Raw genomic sequence first — 21,490 nt, 5'->3', positions numbered from 1 at the left:
AAAATGGTGAGGCAGGTAACTCCAATGGCCTATCCCTCCACAAATGACTGAAAAATCAAGCAAAAACTGTCAGATCAGCTTTGTCATAACTCCAGAAAATACATTTATAGCAACTCAGCAAACTGAATCAATAAAAAAGCAACTTGAAACAGTAGAAAAGCTTTGCAGCATGTTGACTTGCCCTCTCTCTTTCCCTTCCCCAGTGGCAGTGTTGAAGACAGCAGCCTGCATTCTCAGTCTGGGAAACTACTCCTTTAGTCCCTGCTTCCAGAGGGAGAAATTCTGAAAGAATTGCGTTTGCCTGTTTTGAGCCTGCGGGTTACCTGAAGGACTGACACAAGGCGTTGGTCTTTGCTTTCCCTAACTTGGAACAGGGCAGAGAGGTGTCTCTTCAGAGGGTATTGCTCAAAAACCTTGTAAGGCAAATAATCTGCAGCCACCTGGGGCAAAAGATTTCAGTTGAGGCAAACAGACACACCAACAGCCTGAGAGGAAAAGCTGGGAGAAAGTTTCTTTTGGAAATTAGGGCATTCAACAATGTCTACTTACACTACAGTTAGGAATTTAGAAAGTCATGGATATATGCCCAGGGCAGGAAGCATGCTCAGAAAAGATCTGAAAAGACCCTTTAGCTGAACTTTAGGCTCAGCACAAGCAGGAAATGAGGCTAGAGTAGAGTTGTAAACAGCAGGGCTAAGCAATGACAGTGTCCCATTCTGCAAAGACTGGGAGAAGGTGGTTGTCCTCCTTTCTTTCTACTCTTTTTTAGGGGATGGTGGAGGGAGGCTCTAGGTATTCAAAAAAGTCTGGCAAAACACTAGTGGTGTCTCAGCCTATAATCCCAGTGACTCAGGTGGGAGGATCACTTAAGCAAAGGAGTTCAAGGCTACAGTGAGTTATTATGCCCCTGCACTGTAGCCTGAGCGACAGAGTGAGACCCCATCTCTAAAAAACAAAAAACAAAGTGCCGGGCGTGGTGGCTTACACCTGTAATCCAAGCACTTTGAGAGGCTGAGGCTGGTGGATCACCTGAGGTCAGGAGTTCAAGACCAGCCTGGCTAACATGGCAAAACCCCGTCTCTACTAAAAATATAAAAATTAGCCAGACATAGTGGCACACACCTGTAGTCCCAGCTACTCAGGAGGCCGAGGCAGGAGAATTGCTTGAACCCAAGAGGTGGAGGTTGCAGTGAGCTGAGATCACGCCACTGCACCCCGGCCTGGGTGACAGAGCGAGATCTATCTCAAAAAAACAAAAAACAAAGAAACAAAAAAAGCATCAGCTGAACACAGGCTAAGAAAGAGACTTTAGAGAACAAACACAACAAAGAACACAGAATTTAGAAAGAGTTTAGAACAGTCACTAAACAACTACAACTCATAGCAAACAACAAAAACTCAGAAGGAAGGGTCTGATTTCCGGAGTCACCACATTATAATATTCAAAACATCCAGTTTTCAACAAAATGTTACAAAGCATGTGAAGAAATAAAAACAGTTTGGTACATACAGGAGAAATTAACACAAAGAGACTGAGAAGAAGAACAGACATTGGACTTACTAGACAAAGATTTTAAATGAACTGTCTTAAATATGTTCAATGAGCTAATGGAAATGATGGACAAAGAATAACAAGAAGCCTGGGTAACATAGCAAGACCCCCTCTCTAAAAGAAATAACCTCAATAAATTAGCCAGGCATGGTGGCACTTCTCCCAAGCTACTTGGGAGGCTGAGGTGTGCGAATTACTTGACCCTGCAAGGTCAAGGCTGCAGTGAGCCATGATTACACCACTGCTCTCCAGCCTGGGCAATAGAGCCAAGACCCTGTCTCAAAAAAAAAAAAAAAGGAAAAGAAAAAGGAAAAAGAATGACAAGAAACCAGGAGAACAATGTCTCAACAAACAGAAAACCAACAAAGAGACAGAAATTATAAAGAATCAAATAGATATTCTGGAGTTGAAAAGTACAATAACTAAAACAAACAAACAAAAAAAACTTCACTAGAGGATTTCAATGGTAGATTTGAACTGACAGAACAATCAGCCAACTTGAAGATATGTCAGTTGAATTTATCCAGTCTGAAGAACAGAAAGAAAAAAGAAGGAAGGGAAATCAACAGAGTCTAAGACGCCTATGGAACACCATCAAGCATACCAACATACATATAACTGGAGTCGTAGAGGCAAGAGAGAAAAGGGAAGAATATTTGAAGAAATAATGACGGAAAACTTCCCAAATTTGATAAGACACAAATCTAAACATCCAAGAAGCTCAATACACTTCAAGAAAAATAGAGATCCACACCAAGACATGTTGTAATCAAACTGTCAAATGACAAAAAGAATCTTGAAAGCAACAAGAAAGTAGTGACTTGGATAAGCACCATGGCTCAAGACTGTAATCCCAACACTTTGGGAGGCCAAGGCAGGAGGATCACTTGAATCCAGGAGTTTGAGACCAGCCTGGGAAACATAAGGAGACCCCATCTCTACAAATAATTTAAAAATTATCCAAGTGTAGTGGTACACGCCTGTGGTCCCAGCTACTCAGGAGGCTGAGGAAGGAGGATCAGCTGAGTCTGGGAGGTCAAGGCTGCAGTGAGCCATGATCGCACCACTGGACTTCAGCCTGGGGACAAAACAAGACCAGGCCTCAAAAGGAAAAGAAAGTGGTTCATCATGTAAAAGAGGTCCTCGATAAGATTAACAGCTGATTGGGAGGCCGAGGTGGGCAGATCACAATGTCAGGAGCTCGAGACCAGCCTGACAAACATGGCGAAACCTCGCCTCTACTAAAACTACAAAAATTAGTCCGGGCACAGTGGCTCAAGCCTGTAATCCCAGCGCTTTGGGAGGCGGAGGTGGGTGGATCACCTGAGGTCAAGCGTTCGAGACCAGCCTCAACATGGAGAAACCCTGTCTCTACTAAAAATACAAAATTAGCTGGGCGTGGTGGTGCATGCCTGTAATCCCAGCTACTCGGGAGGCTGAGGCAGGAGAACTGCTTGAACCTGGGAGGCGGAGGTTGCGGTGAGCCGAGATTCGCACCATTGCACTCCAGCCTGTGCAACAAGAGCAAAGATCTGTCTCAAAAAAAAAAAAAAAATTAGCGAGGTGTGGTGGCGCACGCCTGTAATCCCAGCTACTCAGGAGGCTGAGGCAGGAGAATCGCTTGAACCTGGGAGGTGGAGGCTGCAGTGAGCTGAGATTGCGCCTCTGCACTGCAGCCTGGGAGACAGTGTGAGATGCCATCTCAAAAAAAAAAAAAAAAAAAATTTAAAATCAGCAAGGTGCATTGGTGTGTGCCTATAGTCCCAGCTACTCAGGAGGCTGAGGCAGAAGGATCACTTGAGCCCAGGAGTTCAAGGCTATAGTGAGCTATGATCACACCACTGCACTCCAGCCTGGGCAACAGAGCAAGACCCTATCTCTTAAAAAAAAAAAAAAAAAATAGGACGGGTACAGTGGCTCATGCTGTAATTCCAGCACTTTGGGAGGCTGAGGTGGGCAGGTCACGAGGTCAAGAGATCAAGACCATCCTGGCCAACATGGTGAAACCCCGACTCTACTAAAAATACAAAAATTAGCTGGGCATGGTGGCACGCACCTATAGTCCCAGCTACTCAGGAGGCTGAGGCAGGAGAATCGCTTGAACCCAGAAGGCAGAGGTTGCAGTGAGCCGAGTTCGCACCACTGCACCCCAGCCTGGCGACAGAGCTAGACTCCATCTCCAAAAAAAAAGAAAGAAAGAAAAGAAGAAAGAAAGAACAGTGAAAGGACAGAAAAACTTAATAACATTTAGAAATACATATACACCTAAGAACAGAGCCCCCTGCAAAAGGTGACAGAATTAAAAGGAGAAATAGTTCAAAAGCAGCTGGAGTCTTCGATATCCTACTTCCTTTATTTCTTTCTTTTTTTTTTTTTTTTTTTTTTTTGAGACAGGGTCTCACTCTTGTTGCCCAGGCTGGAGTGCAGTGGTACAGTCTCAGCTCACTGCAACCTCCACCTCCCAGGTTCAAGCGATTCTCCTGCCTCAGCCTCCTAAGTAGCTGGGATTACAAGTGCCCACCACCACGCCTGGCTAATTTTTTTTTTTTTTTTTGTATTTTTGTTAGAGACGGTTTCATCTTGTTGGCCAGGCTGGTCTTGAACTCTTGGCCTCAAGTGATCCGCCCACCTCGGCCTCCCAGAGTGTTGGGATTACAGGCGTGAGCCCCTGTGCCCAGTTAATACCCTACTTTCAATAATGAATAAGACAACTAGGCAGAAGATCCACAAAGATATTCTCCAACATAGACCATATGTTAGACCACAAAAAAGTCTCAATAAATTTTAAAAGACTGAAAGCATTCCAAGTATCTTCTCTGACCACATGGAATGAAACTTTACAGAAGGAAAACAGGAACAAATATACAGAAATTAAACAACACACTTTTTTTTTTTTTGAAACGGAGTCTTGTTCTGTTGCCCAGGCCCGAGTGCAGTGGCATGATCTCAGCTCATTGCAACCTCCACTCCCGGGTTCCAGCAATTCTCCTGCCTCAGCCTCCTGAGCAGCTGGGACTACAGGTGCATGCCACCACACTCAGATAATTTTTGTATTTTTAGTAGAGACAGGGTTTCACCATATTGGCCAGGCTGGTCTTGAACTCCTGACCTCGTGATCCACCCACCTTGGCCTCCCAAAGTCCTGGGATTACAGGCGTGAGCCTCCCTGCCTGGCCCAACACACTCTTAAATAGCCAAAAGGTCAAAGAAGAAATCACAAGGGAAAAAAGAAAATACCTTGACACAAATAATACCAAAAACACAACATACCAAACTTATAGGATATAATTCAGGAATTCAATGACTTAAAATTGATAACATAGCAATGCTATCCAAAGCAATCTTACAGCCGCAATGCAATCTCTATTAAAATTCCAAGGTTTTTTTTTTTTTTTTTTTTTTTGGCAGAAATGGAAAAGGCTATCCTTAAGTTCACATGGAATTATAGGAGGCTCCAAATAGCCAAAACAATCTTGAAAAAGAGAACAAAACAGGAAGACTCATACTTCCCAATTTCAAAACTTACTACTAAGCACTGGCAATTAAGACAGTATGGTAATGGCATAAGGAAAGACATATAGACCAATAAAATAAAATTTAGAGCACAGAAACCAACCTATACATGAAAGGCCAATTGATTTTCAACAAGGGACCCAAGAACTTCAACAGAGAAAGAATAGTCTCTTTAACAAATGGTTCTGGAATAACTGGATTTCCATATACAAAAAGGATAAAGTTAGACCCCTACCTTACACTATATACAAAAGCTAACTCAAAATGTACCACAGAGCTAAATATAAGAACTAAAACTATAGAGCTCTTAGCTGGACACGGTAGCCCATGCCTGTAATCCCAGCACTTTGGGAGACCAAGGTGGGTGGATTGTTTCAGCCCAAAAATTCGAGATCAGCCTGGGCAACATGGTGAAATCTCATCTCTACCAAAAATACAAAAAGTTAGCCAAGCAGGGTGGCACGCGCCTGGAGTCCCAGCTACTCAGGAGGCAGAGGTTGCAGTGAGCCAAGATCACGTCACTGCATTCCAGCCTGGGCAACAGAGTGAGACCCTGTCTCAAAAAAATAAAACAAGGGCGGGCGCAGTGGCTCACGCCTGTAATCCCAGCACTTTGGGAGGCCGAGGCGGGCGGGTAACGAGGTCAGGAGATCGAGACCATCCCGGCTAACACGATGAAACCCCGTCTCTACTAAAAATACAAAAACTTGGCCGGGCACGGTGGCTCACGCCTGTAATCCCAGCACTTTGGGAGGCCGAAGCGGGTGGATCACGAGGTCAGGAGATGGAGACCATCCTGGCTAACATGGTGAAACCCCGTCTCTACTAAAAATACAAAAAATTAGCCGGGCGTCGTGGCGGGCGCCTGCAGTCCCAGCTACTCGGGAGGCTGAGGCAGGAGAATGGCGTGAACCCGGGAGGCGGAGCTTGCAGTGAGCCGAGATCATGCCACTGTACTCCAGGCCTGGGCGACAGAGCGAGACTCCGTCTCAAAAAAAAAAAAAAAAAAGATTGTAATGCTCTTTTTTTTTTTTTTTTTTTTTTGAGACGGAGTCTCGCTCTGTCGCCCAGGCTGGAGTGCAGTGGCGCAGTCTCGGCTCACTGCAATGTAATGCTCTTAAAAAGAAAACATAGGGATGAATCTTCATGACTTTGTATTTTTTTAATGGATTCTTAGATATGGCACCAAGAGCTAAGCAACAAAAGAATAAATTGGACTGAATCAAAATGTAAAACTTTTGTACATTAAAGGACATTATGAAGAAAACGAAAGGCCAACCTACAGAATGGGAGATATTTATTTGCAAACCATACATCTGATAAGGGCCTAGTATCAAGGATATAAAAAGACCTCTTAGAACTCAACAACAAAAAACACAAAAAACTCAATTAAAAAATAGGCAAATGACTTGAACAGACATTTCTCCAAAGCAGTTATATGGCCAACAAATGCAGTTATATGGCCAGCAAATACATAAAAAGATGCTCAAAATCAGCCACGCGCAGTGGCTCACGGCTGTAATCCCAGCACTTTGGGAGGCCAAGGTGGGTGGATCACCTGAGGCCAGGAGTTCAAGACCAGCCTGGCCAACATGGTGAAACCCCGTTTCTACTAAAAATACAAAAATTAGTCGGGCATGATGGCGAGTGCCCGTAATCCCAGCTACTCAGGAAGCTGAGGCGGGAGAATCGCTTGAACCCAGAGGTTGCAGTGAGCCGAGATCGTACCACTGCACTCCAACCTGCCCAACTGAGTGAAATTGTCTCCAAAAAAAAAAAAAAAAAAAAAAAACTCAAAATTATTCATCATTTAGGAAAATGCTAATTGAAACCACAATAAGATACTACTTTGCACCAACCAGGTTATACTACACTGGGAGGAAAAAAAAAGGAAAATAAGTAGGAAATAGTTTTTTATAAAAAATGTAGAGAAATTGGAACCATCATATACTACTGATGAGAATGTAAAATGGCTCAGCCACTGTGGAAAAGTTTGATAGTTTTGTATCGATATCATATATATACATATACATACACAATGGAATATGTATACATATATAATGAAATTATTCAACCATGAAAATAATATGTGCTACAAAGTGGATGAACCTAAAAAACAGTATGCTAAAAAAAGAAGCCAAACACAAAAGGCAACATATTATGTGATTTCATTTAATGAAATATCCAGAATAGGTAAATCCATAGAGACAGAAAGTAGGTTGTTGGTTTCCAAGGTTTGCATGTAGTAGGGAACAGGGAATCATGGCCTAATAGATCAAGTTTTCTTTAGAGGTGATAAAAATGTTTTGGAACTTGTACAACATTATGAATGTACTAAATGTCACTAGATTACACTTTAAAATGATTAATTTAATGTTATGTAATTTTACATTAATGAAAAACCTAAGGAAATCTGAATATGCTATGGTCTTCAGTTAATACTAGTGCATCAATATTGGTTCATCAGTTTCTAACAAATGTACCACACTAGTGTAAGATGTTAACAGGGAAGCTGGGTGTGCAGTTTATGGGAACTCTCTGTACTACCTTCACAGCTTTTCTATACGGCTAAAACTAATATAAAATAAACATTTACTTGAAAGAAACTTTGTTTCCCAGTTAAGTGAACTTTCACACATACAAGTTACATGAAAAAGAATCATAAAAGGATCACATACAACTACATCTAAAATGAAGATGCTTTTAGGGCTTTCAGTATCAAAACTCAAAGCCTTCCAAAAACTTAAACATCAGCCTGAAACCTTGAAGGATAGTAATAAGCTACAGCAAAATTCCCTTCAATCAAATTTTCACATTGAAAGGAAAGTTCAATCCCTACATGGATGAGTTATCTTCTAGGATAAATCATGTTTTAAGAAAATCCTTAGATATTAAAATCTATATTTAGCACAACTTAATGACCTAATTTCAGTCTTATACCATGAATATTCAAATTAGTTGTACACTTACTACTTTTATTCTAAAAGTCTACAGAAAGTTTTCAAAAGATTTAATGAAGTCTTTACCTATTTTTCCTTTAGTCTTTAGATACAGGCAGCGTACTAAACAGGAACACCTAAAAATTATTAATAACTGAAGAAATATTTTGTTGGTAAATTCTCATTAGCCATTACAGTTAACTTTTTTAATGATTAAGACAGTCGGGGCCGGGCGCGGTGGCTCATGTCTGTAATCCCAGCACTTTGGGAGACTGAGGCAGGCGGATCACAAGGTCAAGAGATCGAGACCATCCTGGCTAACATGGTGAAACCCCGTCTCTACTAAAAAAATACAAAAAATTAGCCGGGTGTGGTGGCGGGCACCTGTAGTCCCAGCTACTTGGGAGGCTGAGGCAGGAGAATGGCATGAACCCGGGAGGTGAAGCTTGCAGTGAGCCGAGATCGCACCACTGCACTCCAGCCTGGGTGACAGAGCTAGACTCCATCTCAAAAAAAAAAAAAAAGAACGTGGGGGTCAGGCACAGTGGCTCACATCTGTAATCCCAGCACTTTGGGAGTCTGAGGTGATAGGGTTGCTTGAGGCCGGAAGTTAGAGACCAACCTGGGCAACATAGCAAGACCCCATCTCTATTATTAAATAAATAAATAGCTTTCCTGTCCGGCCTGCATGGCGTGGGCTTGTGGGTCTTTGAGACCCAAAAATTGAGAGCGTTTTCGCACCCCAGGGGCTGCTCCTGGCAACTCTGCGGCTGTCACCATGCCACAGAACGAATATATTGAATTACACCGTAAACGCTATGGATACCATTTGGATTATCATGAGAAAAAGAGAAGGAAAAGTCGAGAGGCTCATGAACGTTCAAAGAAGGCAAAGAAAATGATTGGTCTGAAGGCTAAGCTTTACCATAAACAGCGACGTGCTGAGAAAATACAAATGAAAAAGACTATCAAAGATGCATGAAAAGAGAAACACCAAACAAAAGAATAATGAAAAGACTCCACAGGGAGCAGTACCTGCCTATCTGCTGGACAGAGAGGGACAATCTCGAGCTAAAGTACTTTCCAATATGATTAAACAGAAATGAAAAGAGAAGGTGAGAAAATGGGAAGTCCCTCTGCCTAAAGTAGGTGCCCAGGGAGAAAGAGAAGTATTAAAAGTTATTCGAACAGGAAAGAGAAAGAAGGCATGGAAGAGGATGGTTACTAAAGTGTGCTTTGTTGGAGATGGCTTTACAAGAAAACCACCTAAATATGAAAGATTCATCGGGCCAATGAGACGGGGTTTCACCGTGTTAGCCAGGATAGTCTCGATCTCTGTGATCCGCCCGCCTTAGCCTCCCAAAGTGCTGGAATTACAGGCATGAGCCACCGCGCCCGGCCAACGTGAGTAATTTTTAATAGATTAAAATATTGGCAAATGGCCTGTTTCTGTAAATAAAGTTTTAATGGAACATTAAATAAATAAATAAATAAATAAATAAATGTTGGACACAGGAAGGGGAACATCACACACCGGGCCTGTCGCGGGGTAGGGGGAGGGGGACGGATAGCATTAGGAGATATACCTAATGTAAATGATGAGTTAATGGGTGCAGCACACCAACATGGCACATGTATAAATATGTAACAAACCTGCACGTTGTGCGCATGTACCCTAGAACTTAAAGTATAATAAATAAATAAATAATAAATATTTTTTAAAAAATAGAATGTGGGAAGGCTATATACCCAAAAGAAATGAAAACAGAATCTCAAAGAGATATTTGCACATCTGTGTTCACTGCAGCATTATTCACAATGGATAGCAACTCAAATGTCCACTCACTGATGAATGAATAAATAGTGCTATATACAGTCTAGCCTAAGCAAACTCAGTGTGTTAGTAACAATAGAGTACTACTCAGCCTTCAGAAAGATGGAAATCCTGCCATATGCCATAACATGGATGAACCTTTAGGAAATTATGCTAAGTAAAACAAACCAGTGACAAAAAGGCAAATACTGCATAATTTTACCTATACGAGGTATCTGAGGTCATCAAACTCTTAGAAGAGTGGTGGTTGCCAGGGACTGGAGGGGCGGCGGGCGGAAGGCAAGTTCAGTGAGTATAGAGTTTGTTTTACAAGATGAATAAATTCTAGGAACTTGTTGCACAACCGTTTACACATAGTCAACACTACTGTACTATATACTTAAAAATGGTTAGGGTAGTAAATATTATGGAGTTTTTGCCACAATTTTTAAAATGTGAGAAGGCACTGTGGCAGATATTATTGCAAAAACATTCACTGCCCCTTTCGCTGTGGGTCCAGAGTGCAACTTAGCCACATGACTTGCTTTGGCCAATAAAATGTGAGTGAAAATAGCATGTGTAGTTTGGATGTTTGTCCCCTCCAAATCTCATGTTGAAATTTGATCCCCAGTATTGGAGGCGGAGCCCAGTGGAACGTGTCTGGGTCATAAAGACAGATCCCTCATGAACATCTAGATGCTGTCCTCGCTCATATTGTTACCATGAGATCTGACTGTAAAAAAAAGCCTGTCACTTCCTCCCCTCCCTCTTGTTCCCTCTCTCACCATGTGAAACCTGCTCCCCTTTGCCTTCTGCCATGATTTGAAGCTCCCTGAGGTCCCTCACCAGAAGCAGATTCTAGTGCCATGCTTCTGGTACAGCCTGCAGAACTACAAGCCAAATAAACCTGTTTTCCTCATAAATGACCCACCTTCAGGTATTCTTTTATAGCAATGCAAAATGGACTAATACAACGTATGGTTCTACCATCTCTGTTTTCTCTCTGCTTTGAGACCCATCTGTCCCAGCTTGGAGAGATTCCTTCAGGATCCTAGAATGAACAGAATGTGGTGCACACCAGTGGTCAACCCTCCCAGGACACATAACATGAGCCATGTTGAGGCTGAGATTGCCATCTTGAAGTTGCATTCTGCAGCCTGCTTTTTAGCCTGAGCTAACTGACTCAGTGGGTTAGTAACAAATATCTGTTGATGAAACAAAAAGCTCATCAACCTTACTTAATTACTCAAGAAATTCCCATGCATAACGAAGCAGGAATTAGCAAGATCCTAAATGGACCATGACTTATTAAAGTACAAATTAACAAATCAACTTGTGGCCATGATTGGTGGTCATCAAATTCTTTCATCTTCTTTACTCCTTGGCTGTGATCCTCAGTAGCCACACATAGCTCAAGTCTTGCTTGCTAAAATTATTAACCCAGAGTCAGAAGGAGCTACACAGGAATGAAATCTTTATTGCCATCATTTATTAAGCCACAATAATTTCATGGATTATTGCTGGTTATGGTCATATCATGAATAATTGTTTTAATAAGTACAAAATAAATATAAAAGAATATAGCATCTGTGATCAATAAAAATAGCAGCTGATTCTGTTAAGAAAGAAATAGAACATGAAATCAGGTCAATTAAAAACCACAGGCCAGGCACGGTGGTTCATGCCTGTAATCCCAGCACTTTGGGAGGTCGAGGCAAATAGATCACGAGGTCAGGAGATCGAGACCATCCTGGCCAACATGGTGAAACCCTGTCTCTACTAAAAATACAAAAAATTAGCTGGCTGTAGTGGCGTGTCTGTAATTCCAATGAGAAACAATGAGAAAACCATGTTTCTAGGCATCTTCAGACAATTATAGAGTGTTACACTCAGCAGCCAAGTGCACCTGGAGGCTAAGGACAAATCTTGTCAACACTGTTGACGATTCACAACACAAAAGTATTAAATTGCCAAAAACTTTTGCATACCTTAATAATTATAATTTTAAAAACAATCTGCATACCCCTAGAAGCTGGATTAGTGATTTTGAAAGTGTTTAGTCATGTGATAACTAAAAAACCTAAAAGTCCTTGACACATTTTTATAAGTAGAATTCAAATAAAGGGCACAAGCACAACCTAGAAGGAAAACAAAAATAGGTCTCAGAGGGAGGCGTGTGAACCTTTTCACATTCAGATTTAGATACAAACTTCCCATGACTTGCATACATGCTTCCTAACTTGTAACTTCCTACTTCCTATCCTGACCTATCTTCACAACTTCTCAAGTTTTAATTCCAGTTTACTGAATTGCGTGCACTCTTATAAAGCATCTCAATTGAGACATAGATAAGCAATACATAGTATGTATTTCTTTTTTCTGTTTTTTTCTTTGAGACAGAATCTCGCCTAGTTGCCCAGGCTGGAGTGCAGTGGCGCAATCTCAGCTCATTGCAACCTCCGCCTCCCGGGTTCATGGGATTCTCATGCCTCAGCCTCCCAAGTAGCCGAGACTATAGGTGTGCACCACCACGCCCGGCTAATTTTTTTGTATTTTTAGTAGAGACAGGGTTTCACCATGTTGGCCAGGCTGGTCTCAAACTCCTGGCCTCAAGTGATCCATCCACCCTGGCCTCTCAAAGTGCTGGGATTACAGGCATGAGCCAGCATGCCCGGCCAATAATATGTATTTCTTATGTCTACTTATATCAGCTTAATATTTAAAAAACAAAAATAAACCCCTGAAGTCCATTTACATGTGATAGTCCCAGGAGCAGTGTAGTATAGGGACTAAGAACAGGGACTCTAGAAGGTTCCAATCAGTTCTGCCACTTACCATACAATCTTAACTAGACTTTGTCTTGGGGACTCTAATTTCTCATTCCTCATCAGGTAAACAGGATAAAATGAATTAAAGAATTCAAAATGCTCAACACAGAGCCCAGCAGTTTGCTGCTAACATTATGAAATGCTTACTCTGTGTCAGGCAATAATTAGTGCCTACTATGTTAACATGATGTTAGGTTTAACATGGTGCTCAAACATTACTATTCATAAATAGTATGAATTTATGTATTATGTATAAAGTATTTAAAAATCAGGTATTCGTAACAGTATGTACAGTCTAGGTTTTGAAGTGTTCAGGTGACACAGAAAAGGGAAGCAGGATAGGCAGCCGGTACATCCTGCAGGGTGAATAGTATCTGAGAAGTCAGACCCCACCAGCCCCAGTGAAGAAGTAACTTCAAATGCAGTCTGAGTAGAGAGCACAGGGACAAGGTGGGGAGCCTTGGAACAACCTGTGGCAGAAGGCAGTTAGACCTGCTTTCTTCCCTCTCAGAATTCTACAATCCAGAAGAAGATAATATATAATTATATGCCAACAGTGCTAAGCAATCGTGTGATGAGCAGCCAAAATAAGCTGGTAGGTGTTCCCACAGGCGAGGGAGGCAGTGTTGGGCAGGAACAAACAAAACAGCAAGCTGACACAGGGTGTGCAGGACTCAGACGCTGACACCTCCCCTGGGAGCAGTGACAAAGAATAGACAGTAAATGAACGCAAATGTTGTTCTCAAACCCACAGCTGTTAGTGCCTCTATGTGGCATATTGGGAGCATGTTATTGGCACTGGCTATATTACAAACTTGTCTCCTGTCTTCCCCAAAAATGAGCAGACTCAGCACAATTCCCCGATGATGCACATGGAGATAAAGAACTACAAGTACTTTAAAGAAGCAAAACAGTAAAACGGGCTGGGACTCTCTATCTTTGTAGTTCAGTGTATTGACCACAAATCAAACTAAGCAACTTCCTTATTTTTTTCTTTTTCTTTCTTGCCCCCACAAAGCTTAGTCTAGCAACTTTCTTAAATAAAGGTATATTCCAGACCCTTCTGTCTTACGGTGGGAAAGCTAAATAAATGAATTTTTGGAGCTGCATGTGGATTGCTTCATCAACAGAAAGACATATTCAAATCAATTTACTAAATAATTTATGAAAGTTACAAGAGGAAAAACTTACATGAGAAAGGAAAAAAGCAGAAATATAAAACAGCCATTTCATTTTTACATGTTTTTTACAACTGCTGGTATACTTTACCTCTGAAAAGAGGTATACAGCATGGAAATACAATTCAAACCCATGCATCTTGTTAGCAATTTTTTTTTTTTTTTTTTTTTTTTTTTAAGACGGAGTCTCACTGTGGCCAGGCTCGAGTGCAGTGGTGGGATCTCGGCTCACTGCAACCTCCACCTCCAGGGTTCAAGTGATTCTCCTGCCTTAGCCTCCCGAGTAGCTGGGACTACAGGCGTGTGCCACCACACCCAGCTAATTTTTGTATTTTTAGTAGAGACAGGGTTTCACCATGTTGGCCAGGATGGTCTCGATCTCTTGACCTCGTGACCAGCCGGCCCTGGCCTCAGCCTCCCAAAGTGCTGGGATTACAGGCGTGAGCCTCCGCGCCTGGCCACAGTTAGCAATTTTTATAAAATGTCTGGGTAAAGATAAGTCTGTTTTAGGCCAAAAACAACATACCTATAGATTTCATCTATATAACAATCTTCTTGGGTGATCCAGAAATAGATTAATCTATAAGAATAAAACCATAAAGGCAAAATCTTACACGAGAACTTATGAATGTATGCCTTTATATTGTTCAACTACATAATCTAATTTAGTGTTTTTTTAAAAAGACTAAAACTTATAAATGGTTAACACAAAAATATCTAGGATACCCATCCAAATTTTTTTTTTTTTTTTCCCTGAGACAGAGTCTTGCTCTGTTGCCCAGGCTGGAGTGCAGTGGTACGAACTCAGCTCGCTGCAAGCTCCGCCTCCCAGGTTCACGCCATTCTCCTGCCTCAGCCTCCCGAGTAGCTGGGACTACAGGCGCCAGCCACCACCCCTGGTCAATTTTTTTTTTTTGTATTTTTAGTAGAAACAGAGTTTCACTATGTTAGCCAGGATGGTCTCTGTCTCCCGACCTTGTGATCCACCTGCCTCGGTCTCCCAAAGTGCTTGGATTACAGGCGTGAGCCACTGCGCCCGGTGGATACCCATCCATCTTACATCTCACTAGGGGCTACCTAGAGGCAGCCCAACAGCAACTGTAGCCTTTAGTAATACTCAGCAATACTATCAACGCTTCTATCGTTAGTTTCTTCATTTTTTTTTTTTTTTTTTCGAGACGGAGTCTCACTCTGTCCCCCAGGCTGGAGTGCAATGGTGCAATCTCGGCTCACTGCAACCGCCGCCTCCCGAGTTCTAGCAATTCTCTTGCCTCAGCCTGCCGAGTACCTGGGATTACGGGCGCCCGCCACCACGTCCGGCTAATTTTTATATTTTTAGGAGAGACAGGGTTTCACCATGTTGGTCAGGCTGGTCTCGAACTCCTGGACCTCAGGTGATACACCCGCCTCAGCCTCCCAAAGTGCTACGATTACAGGCATGAGCCACTGCATCCGGCAAGTTTCTTCAATTTTTGTTAGAGTTGAGGTCTTGCTTTGTCACCCAGGCTGAAGTGCCGTGGTACTATCATGTCTCACTGTAGCCTCAAACTCCTGGTCTCAAGTGATCCTCCTGCCTCAGCCTCCCATGTAGCTGGGAATATAGGTGCAGGCCGCCAGATGGGGTCTCACTATGTTGCCCAGGCTGGTCTTGAACTCCTGGTCTCAAGTGATTCTCCAGCCTCAGCCTCCTGAAGGGATTATAGGCATGAGCCACCTCACCAGGCTCTGTTATGTTTTTGTTTTTTGGTTTTTTTTTTGAGACGGATTCTCGCTCTTTTGCACAGGCTGGAGTGCAGTGGCCTGATCTCAGCTCCCTGCAAGCTCCGCCTCCCGGGTTCACGCCATTCTCCTGCCTCAGCCTCCCGAGTGGCTGGGACTACAGGCGCCCGCCACCAAGACCGGCTAATTTTTTGTATTTTTAGTAGAAACAGGGTTTCACCGTGTTAGCCAGGATGGTCTTGATCTCCTGACCTCGTGATCCGCCCGCCTCTGCCTCGCAAAGTTCTGGGATTACAGGTGTGAGCCACCGCACCCGGCCCAGGTTCTATTCTTTTAAATGTTTACTGAGGTACAGTTTCAAGAGCTGAAGTGTATAAAAACCTATAGTTTTATAACTTTATCGTTATTTAATAATAACGCCACATAAAATGTATCAATTTCCTCAAAACCCAAACAGTGTAGTTTCAACATCCTTGTGACTGCATGTAAAACGATCAAACTCGTTTCAACTTATACATTATGTGCTGGCACAGATGCAGTTATCCACTATGTGATTTACTTGTTACCTCTTGCAAATTGCTTATCTTATATAGCCACTTAACAAATGGAACCTGGATATTACCCTTCTGTTAGCACCATTCATTCATTACACAAATATTTTTTGAGCACCTTTATTGAGCATTTACAGAATGTAAGGTAGTAAAGTCATATAGTCTTCCAGATAGAAATACTCCTGGCTCACCTGGAGCTTACAGTCTACAGAGTTCAGTATAAGTCAGCAGAAAGTCACCCCAAACACATGCAGGACAAAACCTCGACCTAGTCCCCGCTCTTCCACTACTGAGCTGTGCGATCGTGGGGAGGTCGCCTCACTAATCACTGTAAGCCCCAGCTGCCTGATCTGTAAAATAGGTTTGAACCAGTGGTAACAACCTTCCCAGCTTTAAGCAGTCGGAGACTGCAAGCAATTTTAGCGTCCCATTCCACTATGTGCTCTCAACACCTAGAAAGTAGTATGCTGGATAAATGAAAGGCAGCGAAGGCACAACTTCAGCCGCAGAACAGGCCCAGAAGTCCTTTCTTGCTCTTCGGCTGTCTCTGCAGGGCATCATTTAACAGGGCCAGGGCGATCTGCAGTAATGGAGCAGACACTGTGCACTCCCTTCCCTCTCGCACTCGGTGGAACAACTCAAGGCCCTCATCCCCCTCCTTTCCTCTCGGAACTGAGGACTCAGCAGCCCGCCGGGAGGATGGCAGTGGCCGTTGACCCGGCCTCCCCGGCGACCCCGGGCCGCGCTCCCGCCCACTGCACCTGCCGCAAGGACTGTCTCCCGCGCCGCTCCCGCCTGTCACGTGACAGCCCCCCCCCCCGACTGGGGCCGGTTTTTGGCGCGCGGCAGTGACGTCAGCATCCTGTCAGCCGCAGCCCCTGCCTTGGCCGGATCGACCTCGCGTTTTCAACCCCGCCCCGCCCGCCGCGCCGTTAACGGGCCCCGGCTGCCCCGCGTCCCGCCCGCCCGCGCCGCTCACCTTGAGGTGGCCGCTGTCTGGGCTGCTCGCTTCCTCCTCGTCCTCACCTCCCGAGGCAGCGGCGGAGGCCGAGGCGGCGGGCGGGGGCGCGCCCCGGCCACGAAGCCCCGAGTGCTCGGCGGCTGCGGCGGCAGGCAGGGCGGCCGAGGCGGCGGCCCCCGCGGCCCCGGGGCTGAGCGTCACGTTGTGTGCGTTCTCGCCCCAGCGCCACGGGTACACCATGAAGTCGCTGAAGCCGGGGCTGGTGGGGATGAGCGGCGGCGGCGGCTCCGGCTCCCCTCCACCGCCGCACGTTGGCTTGATCGGGGTCGTCCTGATGACCGACACCAGCACCCGCTTCGGGGAGTCGTGGCAGAAGATGACGGGCGGCGGCGGGTTCTCCGCCATGGGTGCCTCGACGCCCCGGATCATCGCCCGGCCCGACCCGCAGCTCCGGCGGCCCCGGGCCGCACTCTTGAGCACCGCTCTGCCCCTCGCTCGCTCTGCTCCGAGTCGCCGGCTCAGTCCTGCCGGCTCATGGCAGACGGACGTTTCCCGGAATCCTGCGCAGCAGCCACCTAACGAGTTGAGCGGACGGCACCGGCCGGCAGGGCTGGACCCCAGCCCCAGGTCAAGCGCGCCCTCCGCTCTTTGTACTCCGCAGCGCAGGCTGCAGCGGTGGGAAGCAGCGGGCGGCCCGGCCCTTGCGGTGACAGGAAAGCAGGACGCGCGGCGCTGAGCCCCCAAAAATAACAACCTGCCGCCGCGGTGCCTGCCCCGGCTTTTCCCGCGTTACATTTCGCGCCTGGGCGGAACCAGTCACCGCGAGGCCGCTGCCCGCTGGCCGCACCGGCGAGTGACAGGCGGCGCGAGCCAATGGCCAGGCCTGGCCTTCTTTCCAGCCGGCCGGGGCGGGGCCGGGTCTGCGCGCGGGTCCTTCCCACCTCGCCATTGGCCGCCGCTCTTATATTTTTTTCTATCTGGAGGGCCAACAGCGTTCGAAACTCCAGTGGAGCGCGCGGCGTCTGCACTCGCCCGGACACACCCGCCTGCCGCCCCGCCCCGCTGTCCCTCCGCGTGGTTCGTCCGGGCCAGGGAAACGGGGAGGGCGGGGAGGGCGGCAAGAGGGCGGCTGATTGGACAGCGGCGGGGCGGGGTCGGGGGGGTGATCGTTGGGCGGTGGAGGCGCGCGCCCCGCTCGGCCCCGCCCGCCGTTGGTTGTTGGGCCGCGGTTCCCGCGCGCAGGGAGTTTAAAGGGCTGGGGCCCCGCCACCCGCCCCGCCCTCGGTACCACCACCCGCCCGGCGGCTGAAGTCTCTGCTGCCCGAGGTCCTGGTGGGCACCTGGCGTGCCTGGTTACTTAATCGAGTTCCGTCTGCTCAGCTGTTGCACGCGCTGTGAACCAGCCCTGTCAGCACCGCCCTGACTCCCCTGGGCCGATTGTGGGTCTCCGGTTCCCCATCTGTGGAAAGGGGAGAGAGTTCAGAAAGTAGCCTCCGAAGTCCCTGCGGGCCGCTCGCGGCGCGGAGGCTACAAGCGCCGGGCGAGTGTCCACTATCACCGTGGACTGATGCCCCGAAATTGCCTCGGGGATCCCCGCACCCCGACGACCCCGCTCTACCGAGCGGCTGCTCCGGGGGTCGGGGCAGCGCCCCACTCTGCTCGGCCCCCACCTGCCGCGTCCTCGTACTCGCGCCGGGACGCGCGGAGCCCAACGTCCTCTGCCCGCCTCTCCCCAGCCCCGCCTGGCGGGCGCCGACCGCGGCCCGGGTGGGGCTCGCAGGCCGCAGAGGAAGGACCGGGCGGAGGGGGTGCCCAGCTTCTTACCCGCTAGATGTGGCCTGGGGAGCTGCCTTTTGTTCTTGGGAATACAGATTCCCAGGCACCGCCTGACTCGCGGTAGGGGCTCAATAAATGTTGAATGGATGAATGAATATCCGTTGGTTAAGGGTTAGAATTGGTAGCTAAGTTAGAACACGACTGCATAATAACAGATAACTAAGCTGAATAGCTTTTCTCTCTGTGAAAGACACACAAATGCACAGCTATGCCTAAATTAAGCCACAATTGTTTAAAAACAAAGGAAACTCTGTGTACTGATATGAACAATTTCAAAAATGTATTTTTATTTTAAAAGGCAAAACAAGCAATAGTGTGATTTTATGTAAAATTGTTAAAGTGGGAAAAATGTACGTTTTTACTTTTAGAAGTACGTAAAATATCTGTCAAGATGGAAAAGAAACATGGATCATGGAGGGAAATTATGTGGCTGGGAACAGAAGTGAAAAGATTTCAAGAAATACAACATATAACTCTTTGTATCTTTTGAACTTTGAACCAAGTGAGAGTATCCTTTTAAGAAATGAAACAGTGTATAGCCTCCATTTTCTGGAGACCTACTACAAAAATAGCATATATGTACTGATACACAATAATACATATGGATGTTTCACAGTTCACTCAACAATTGGGTAAAGAAGATATTTTTCCCATTTTATAAATGAGAAAAGTTGAGGCTTGTACAAGATTACATAATAAATCCTTTGGAAGAATAAGTCTGTACTGCCTGTGGATTATATCTCAGTGTCTGCTGAGCAAAAGGAGGAAAAGGCTGAAAAATGGGACTCACACATTTCTCGGTTCCGTTTCTCATATTCCAAAACTTTCAGGGTTTAGGGGCAAATTTCATATTGTAATGGTTGATCTAGAAAGCTGAAAGTTCAGCCCTACTTTCACCTAATTTAGTAAACATTCATTTTGTTTTTACAGTTTAATACCAAAAAACATTTTTCTGAATCAGTTGGAAGGGAAATGTTATCCATCTATTTTATACTTGACAAGTAGTGTAAAGAAAAAAGTGATCTGTCCATCATGGATACTCGAATTAGGGGTTGAGCAAAATCCAACAGATTAATCACCAACAAATAGTTACTGTTTAACATTCAGAGCATGCCCCAGAGGGCAAGATGAATCATCCAGCACAGGATGCTGACTTTCTGCTTCTAAAAATTGCCCTTCATCAACAGTAACCTGGCAACGCCACTTGCTCTCTTCCCCAAGAGAATGAAAGACATGCCAGGAATGTGTGAACTGGGCAGAGGGTGATTCCACGAGCAAAGCTGAGGTCATACCAGATTTTTGCTTGTTTGGCTCCATTTTCATGCAATGAGGAAGCTGTCTGAAGTGTGTGGATCATATTTCTGATGTCTTTGTTCTGTCTCAGATATTAACAGCCCATAATGTCAGAGGCCTGTGAACTAGAGCAACTCCATCTTAAACAGGAGCTGGATAAAATGAGGCTGAAACCTACTGGGCTGCATTCTCAGACGGTTAAGGCATTCTAAGTCACAGCATTAGATAGGAGGTCAGCACAAAATACAGGTCATAAACACCTTGCTGATAAAACAGGTTGCAGTAAAGGACCCGGCCAAAACTCACCAAAACCAAAATGGCCATGAGAGTGACCTGTGGTCATCCTCACTGCTACACTCCCACCAGCACCGTGACAGTTTACAATGCCATGGCAACGTCAGAAAGTTACCCTATATGGTCTAAAAAGGGGAAGCATGAATAATCCACCCCTTGATTAGCATATCATCAAAAAATAACCATAAAAATGGGCAACCAGCAGCCCTCAGGGCTGCTCTGCCTATGGCCTGAATTCTTTTTTGTGTGAAATCCAAGAACCCTCTCTTGGGGTCTGGATCAGGACCCCTTTCCGGTAACAACAATACATACTAACTCTGAAAATACTGAAACCTATCTCAGGATACTTACTACATTACTAAAGTAGTCTTTTCAACTCTTGAAAATATAGGCCCCTTTGGCCGGGCACGGTGGCTGACACCTATAATCTCAGCACTTTGGGAGGCCGAGGCGGGCAGATCATGAGGTCAGGAGATCGAGACCATCCTGGCTAACAGGGTGAAACCCCATCTCTACTTAAAATACAAAAAATTAGCCGGGCGTAGTGGTGGGCGCCTGTAGTCCCAGCTACTCGGGAGGTGAGGCAGGAGAATGGCGTGAACCCAGAAGGTGGAGGTTGCAGTGAGTGGAGATCACACCACTGCACTCCAGCCTGGGCGACAGAGCGAGACTCCATCTCAAAAAAAAAAAAAAAAAATATATATATATATATATATATATATATATATCCCTTCTGATAAAGATATAAACCTCAAACCCCCTTTTAAAAAAATGTATCTTAAAGTTTCAAGATAAAATTGAAGTAAGACAAAGCAGCAGTTATTAAAGTCTATGTAAAACATAGCAGGCCAGGGGTGGTGGCTCATGCCTGTAATCCCAGCACTTTGGGAGGCCACCGCAGATGGATCAACTGAGGTCAGGAGATCAAGACCATCCTGGCCAACATGGTGAAACCCCGCCTCTACTAAAAATCCAAAAACAATTAGCTGGGCATGGTGGCATGCACCTGTGAT

General features: G+C 45.3%; 1 protein-coding gene and 1 pseudogene across 1 annotated transcript in view; one reads left to right on the top strand and one right to left on the bottom strand.

The window, feature by feature from the left end:
- ZNF367 (zinc finger protein 367) overlaps positions 1-19,335 on the bottom strand; it is a 31,865-nt gene extending 12,530 nt beyond the window's left edge. Inside the window, exon 1 of the mRNA XM_030799252.1 lies at positions 17,073-19,335. Coding sequence (XP_030655112.1) covers positions 17,073-17,483 — 411 coding nt within the window. The 5' untranslated portion in view covers positions 17,484-19,335. The remainder of the gene's footprint in view (positions 1-17,072) is intronic.
- On the top strand, positions 8,706-9,359 carry LOC100599437 (annotated as a pseudogene).
- Positions 19,336-21,490: the final 2,155 nt, after the last annotated feature.

Source organism: Nomascus leucogenys, chromosome 1a (genome assembly GCF_006542625.1).
Source record: "Nomascus leucogenys isolate Asia chromosome 1a, Asia_NLE_v1, whole genome shotgun sequence".
NCBI classification, from domain to species: Eukaryota; Metazoa; Chordata; class Mammalia; order Primates; family Hylobatidae; genus Nomascus; species Nomascus leucogenys.
The sequence above is the reverse complement of the archived record's forward strand: the minus strand, read 5'-3'. Positions and strand labels throughout refer to the sequence as shown.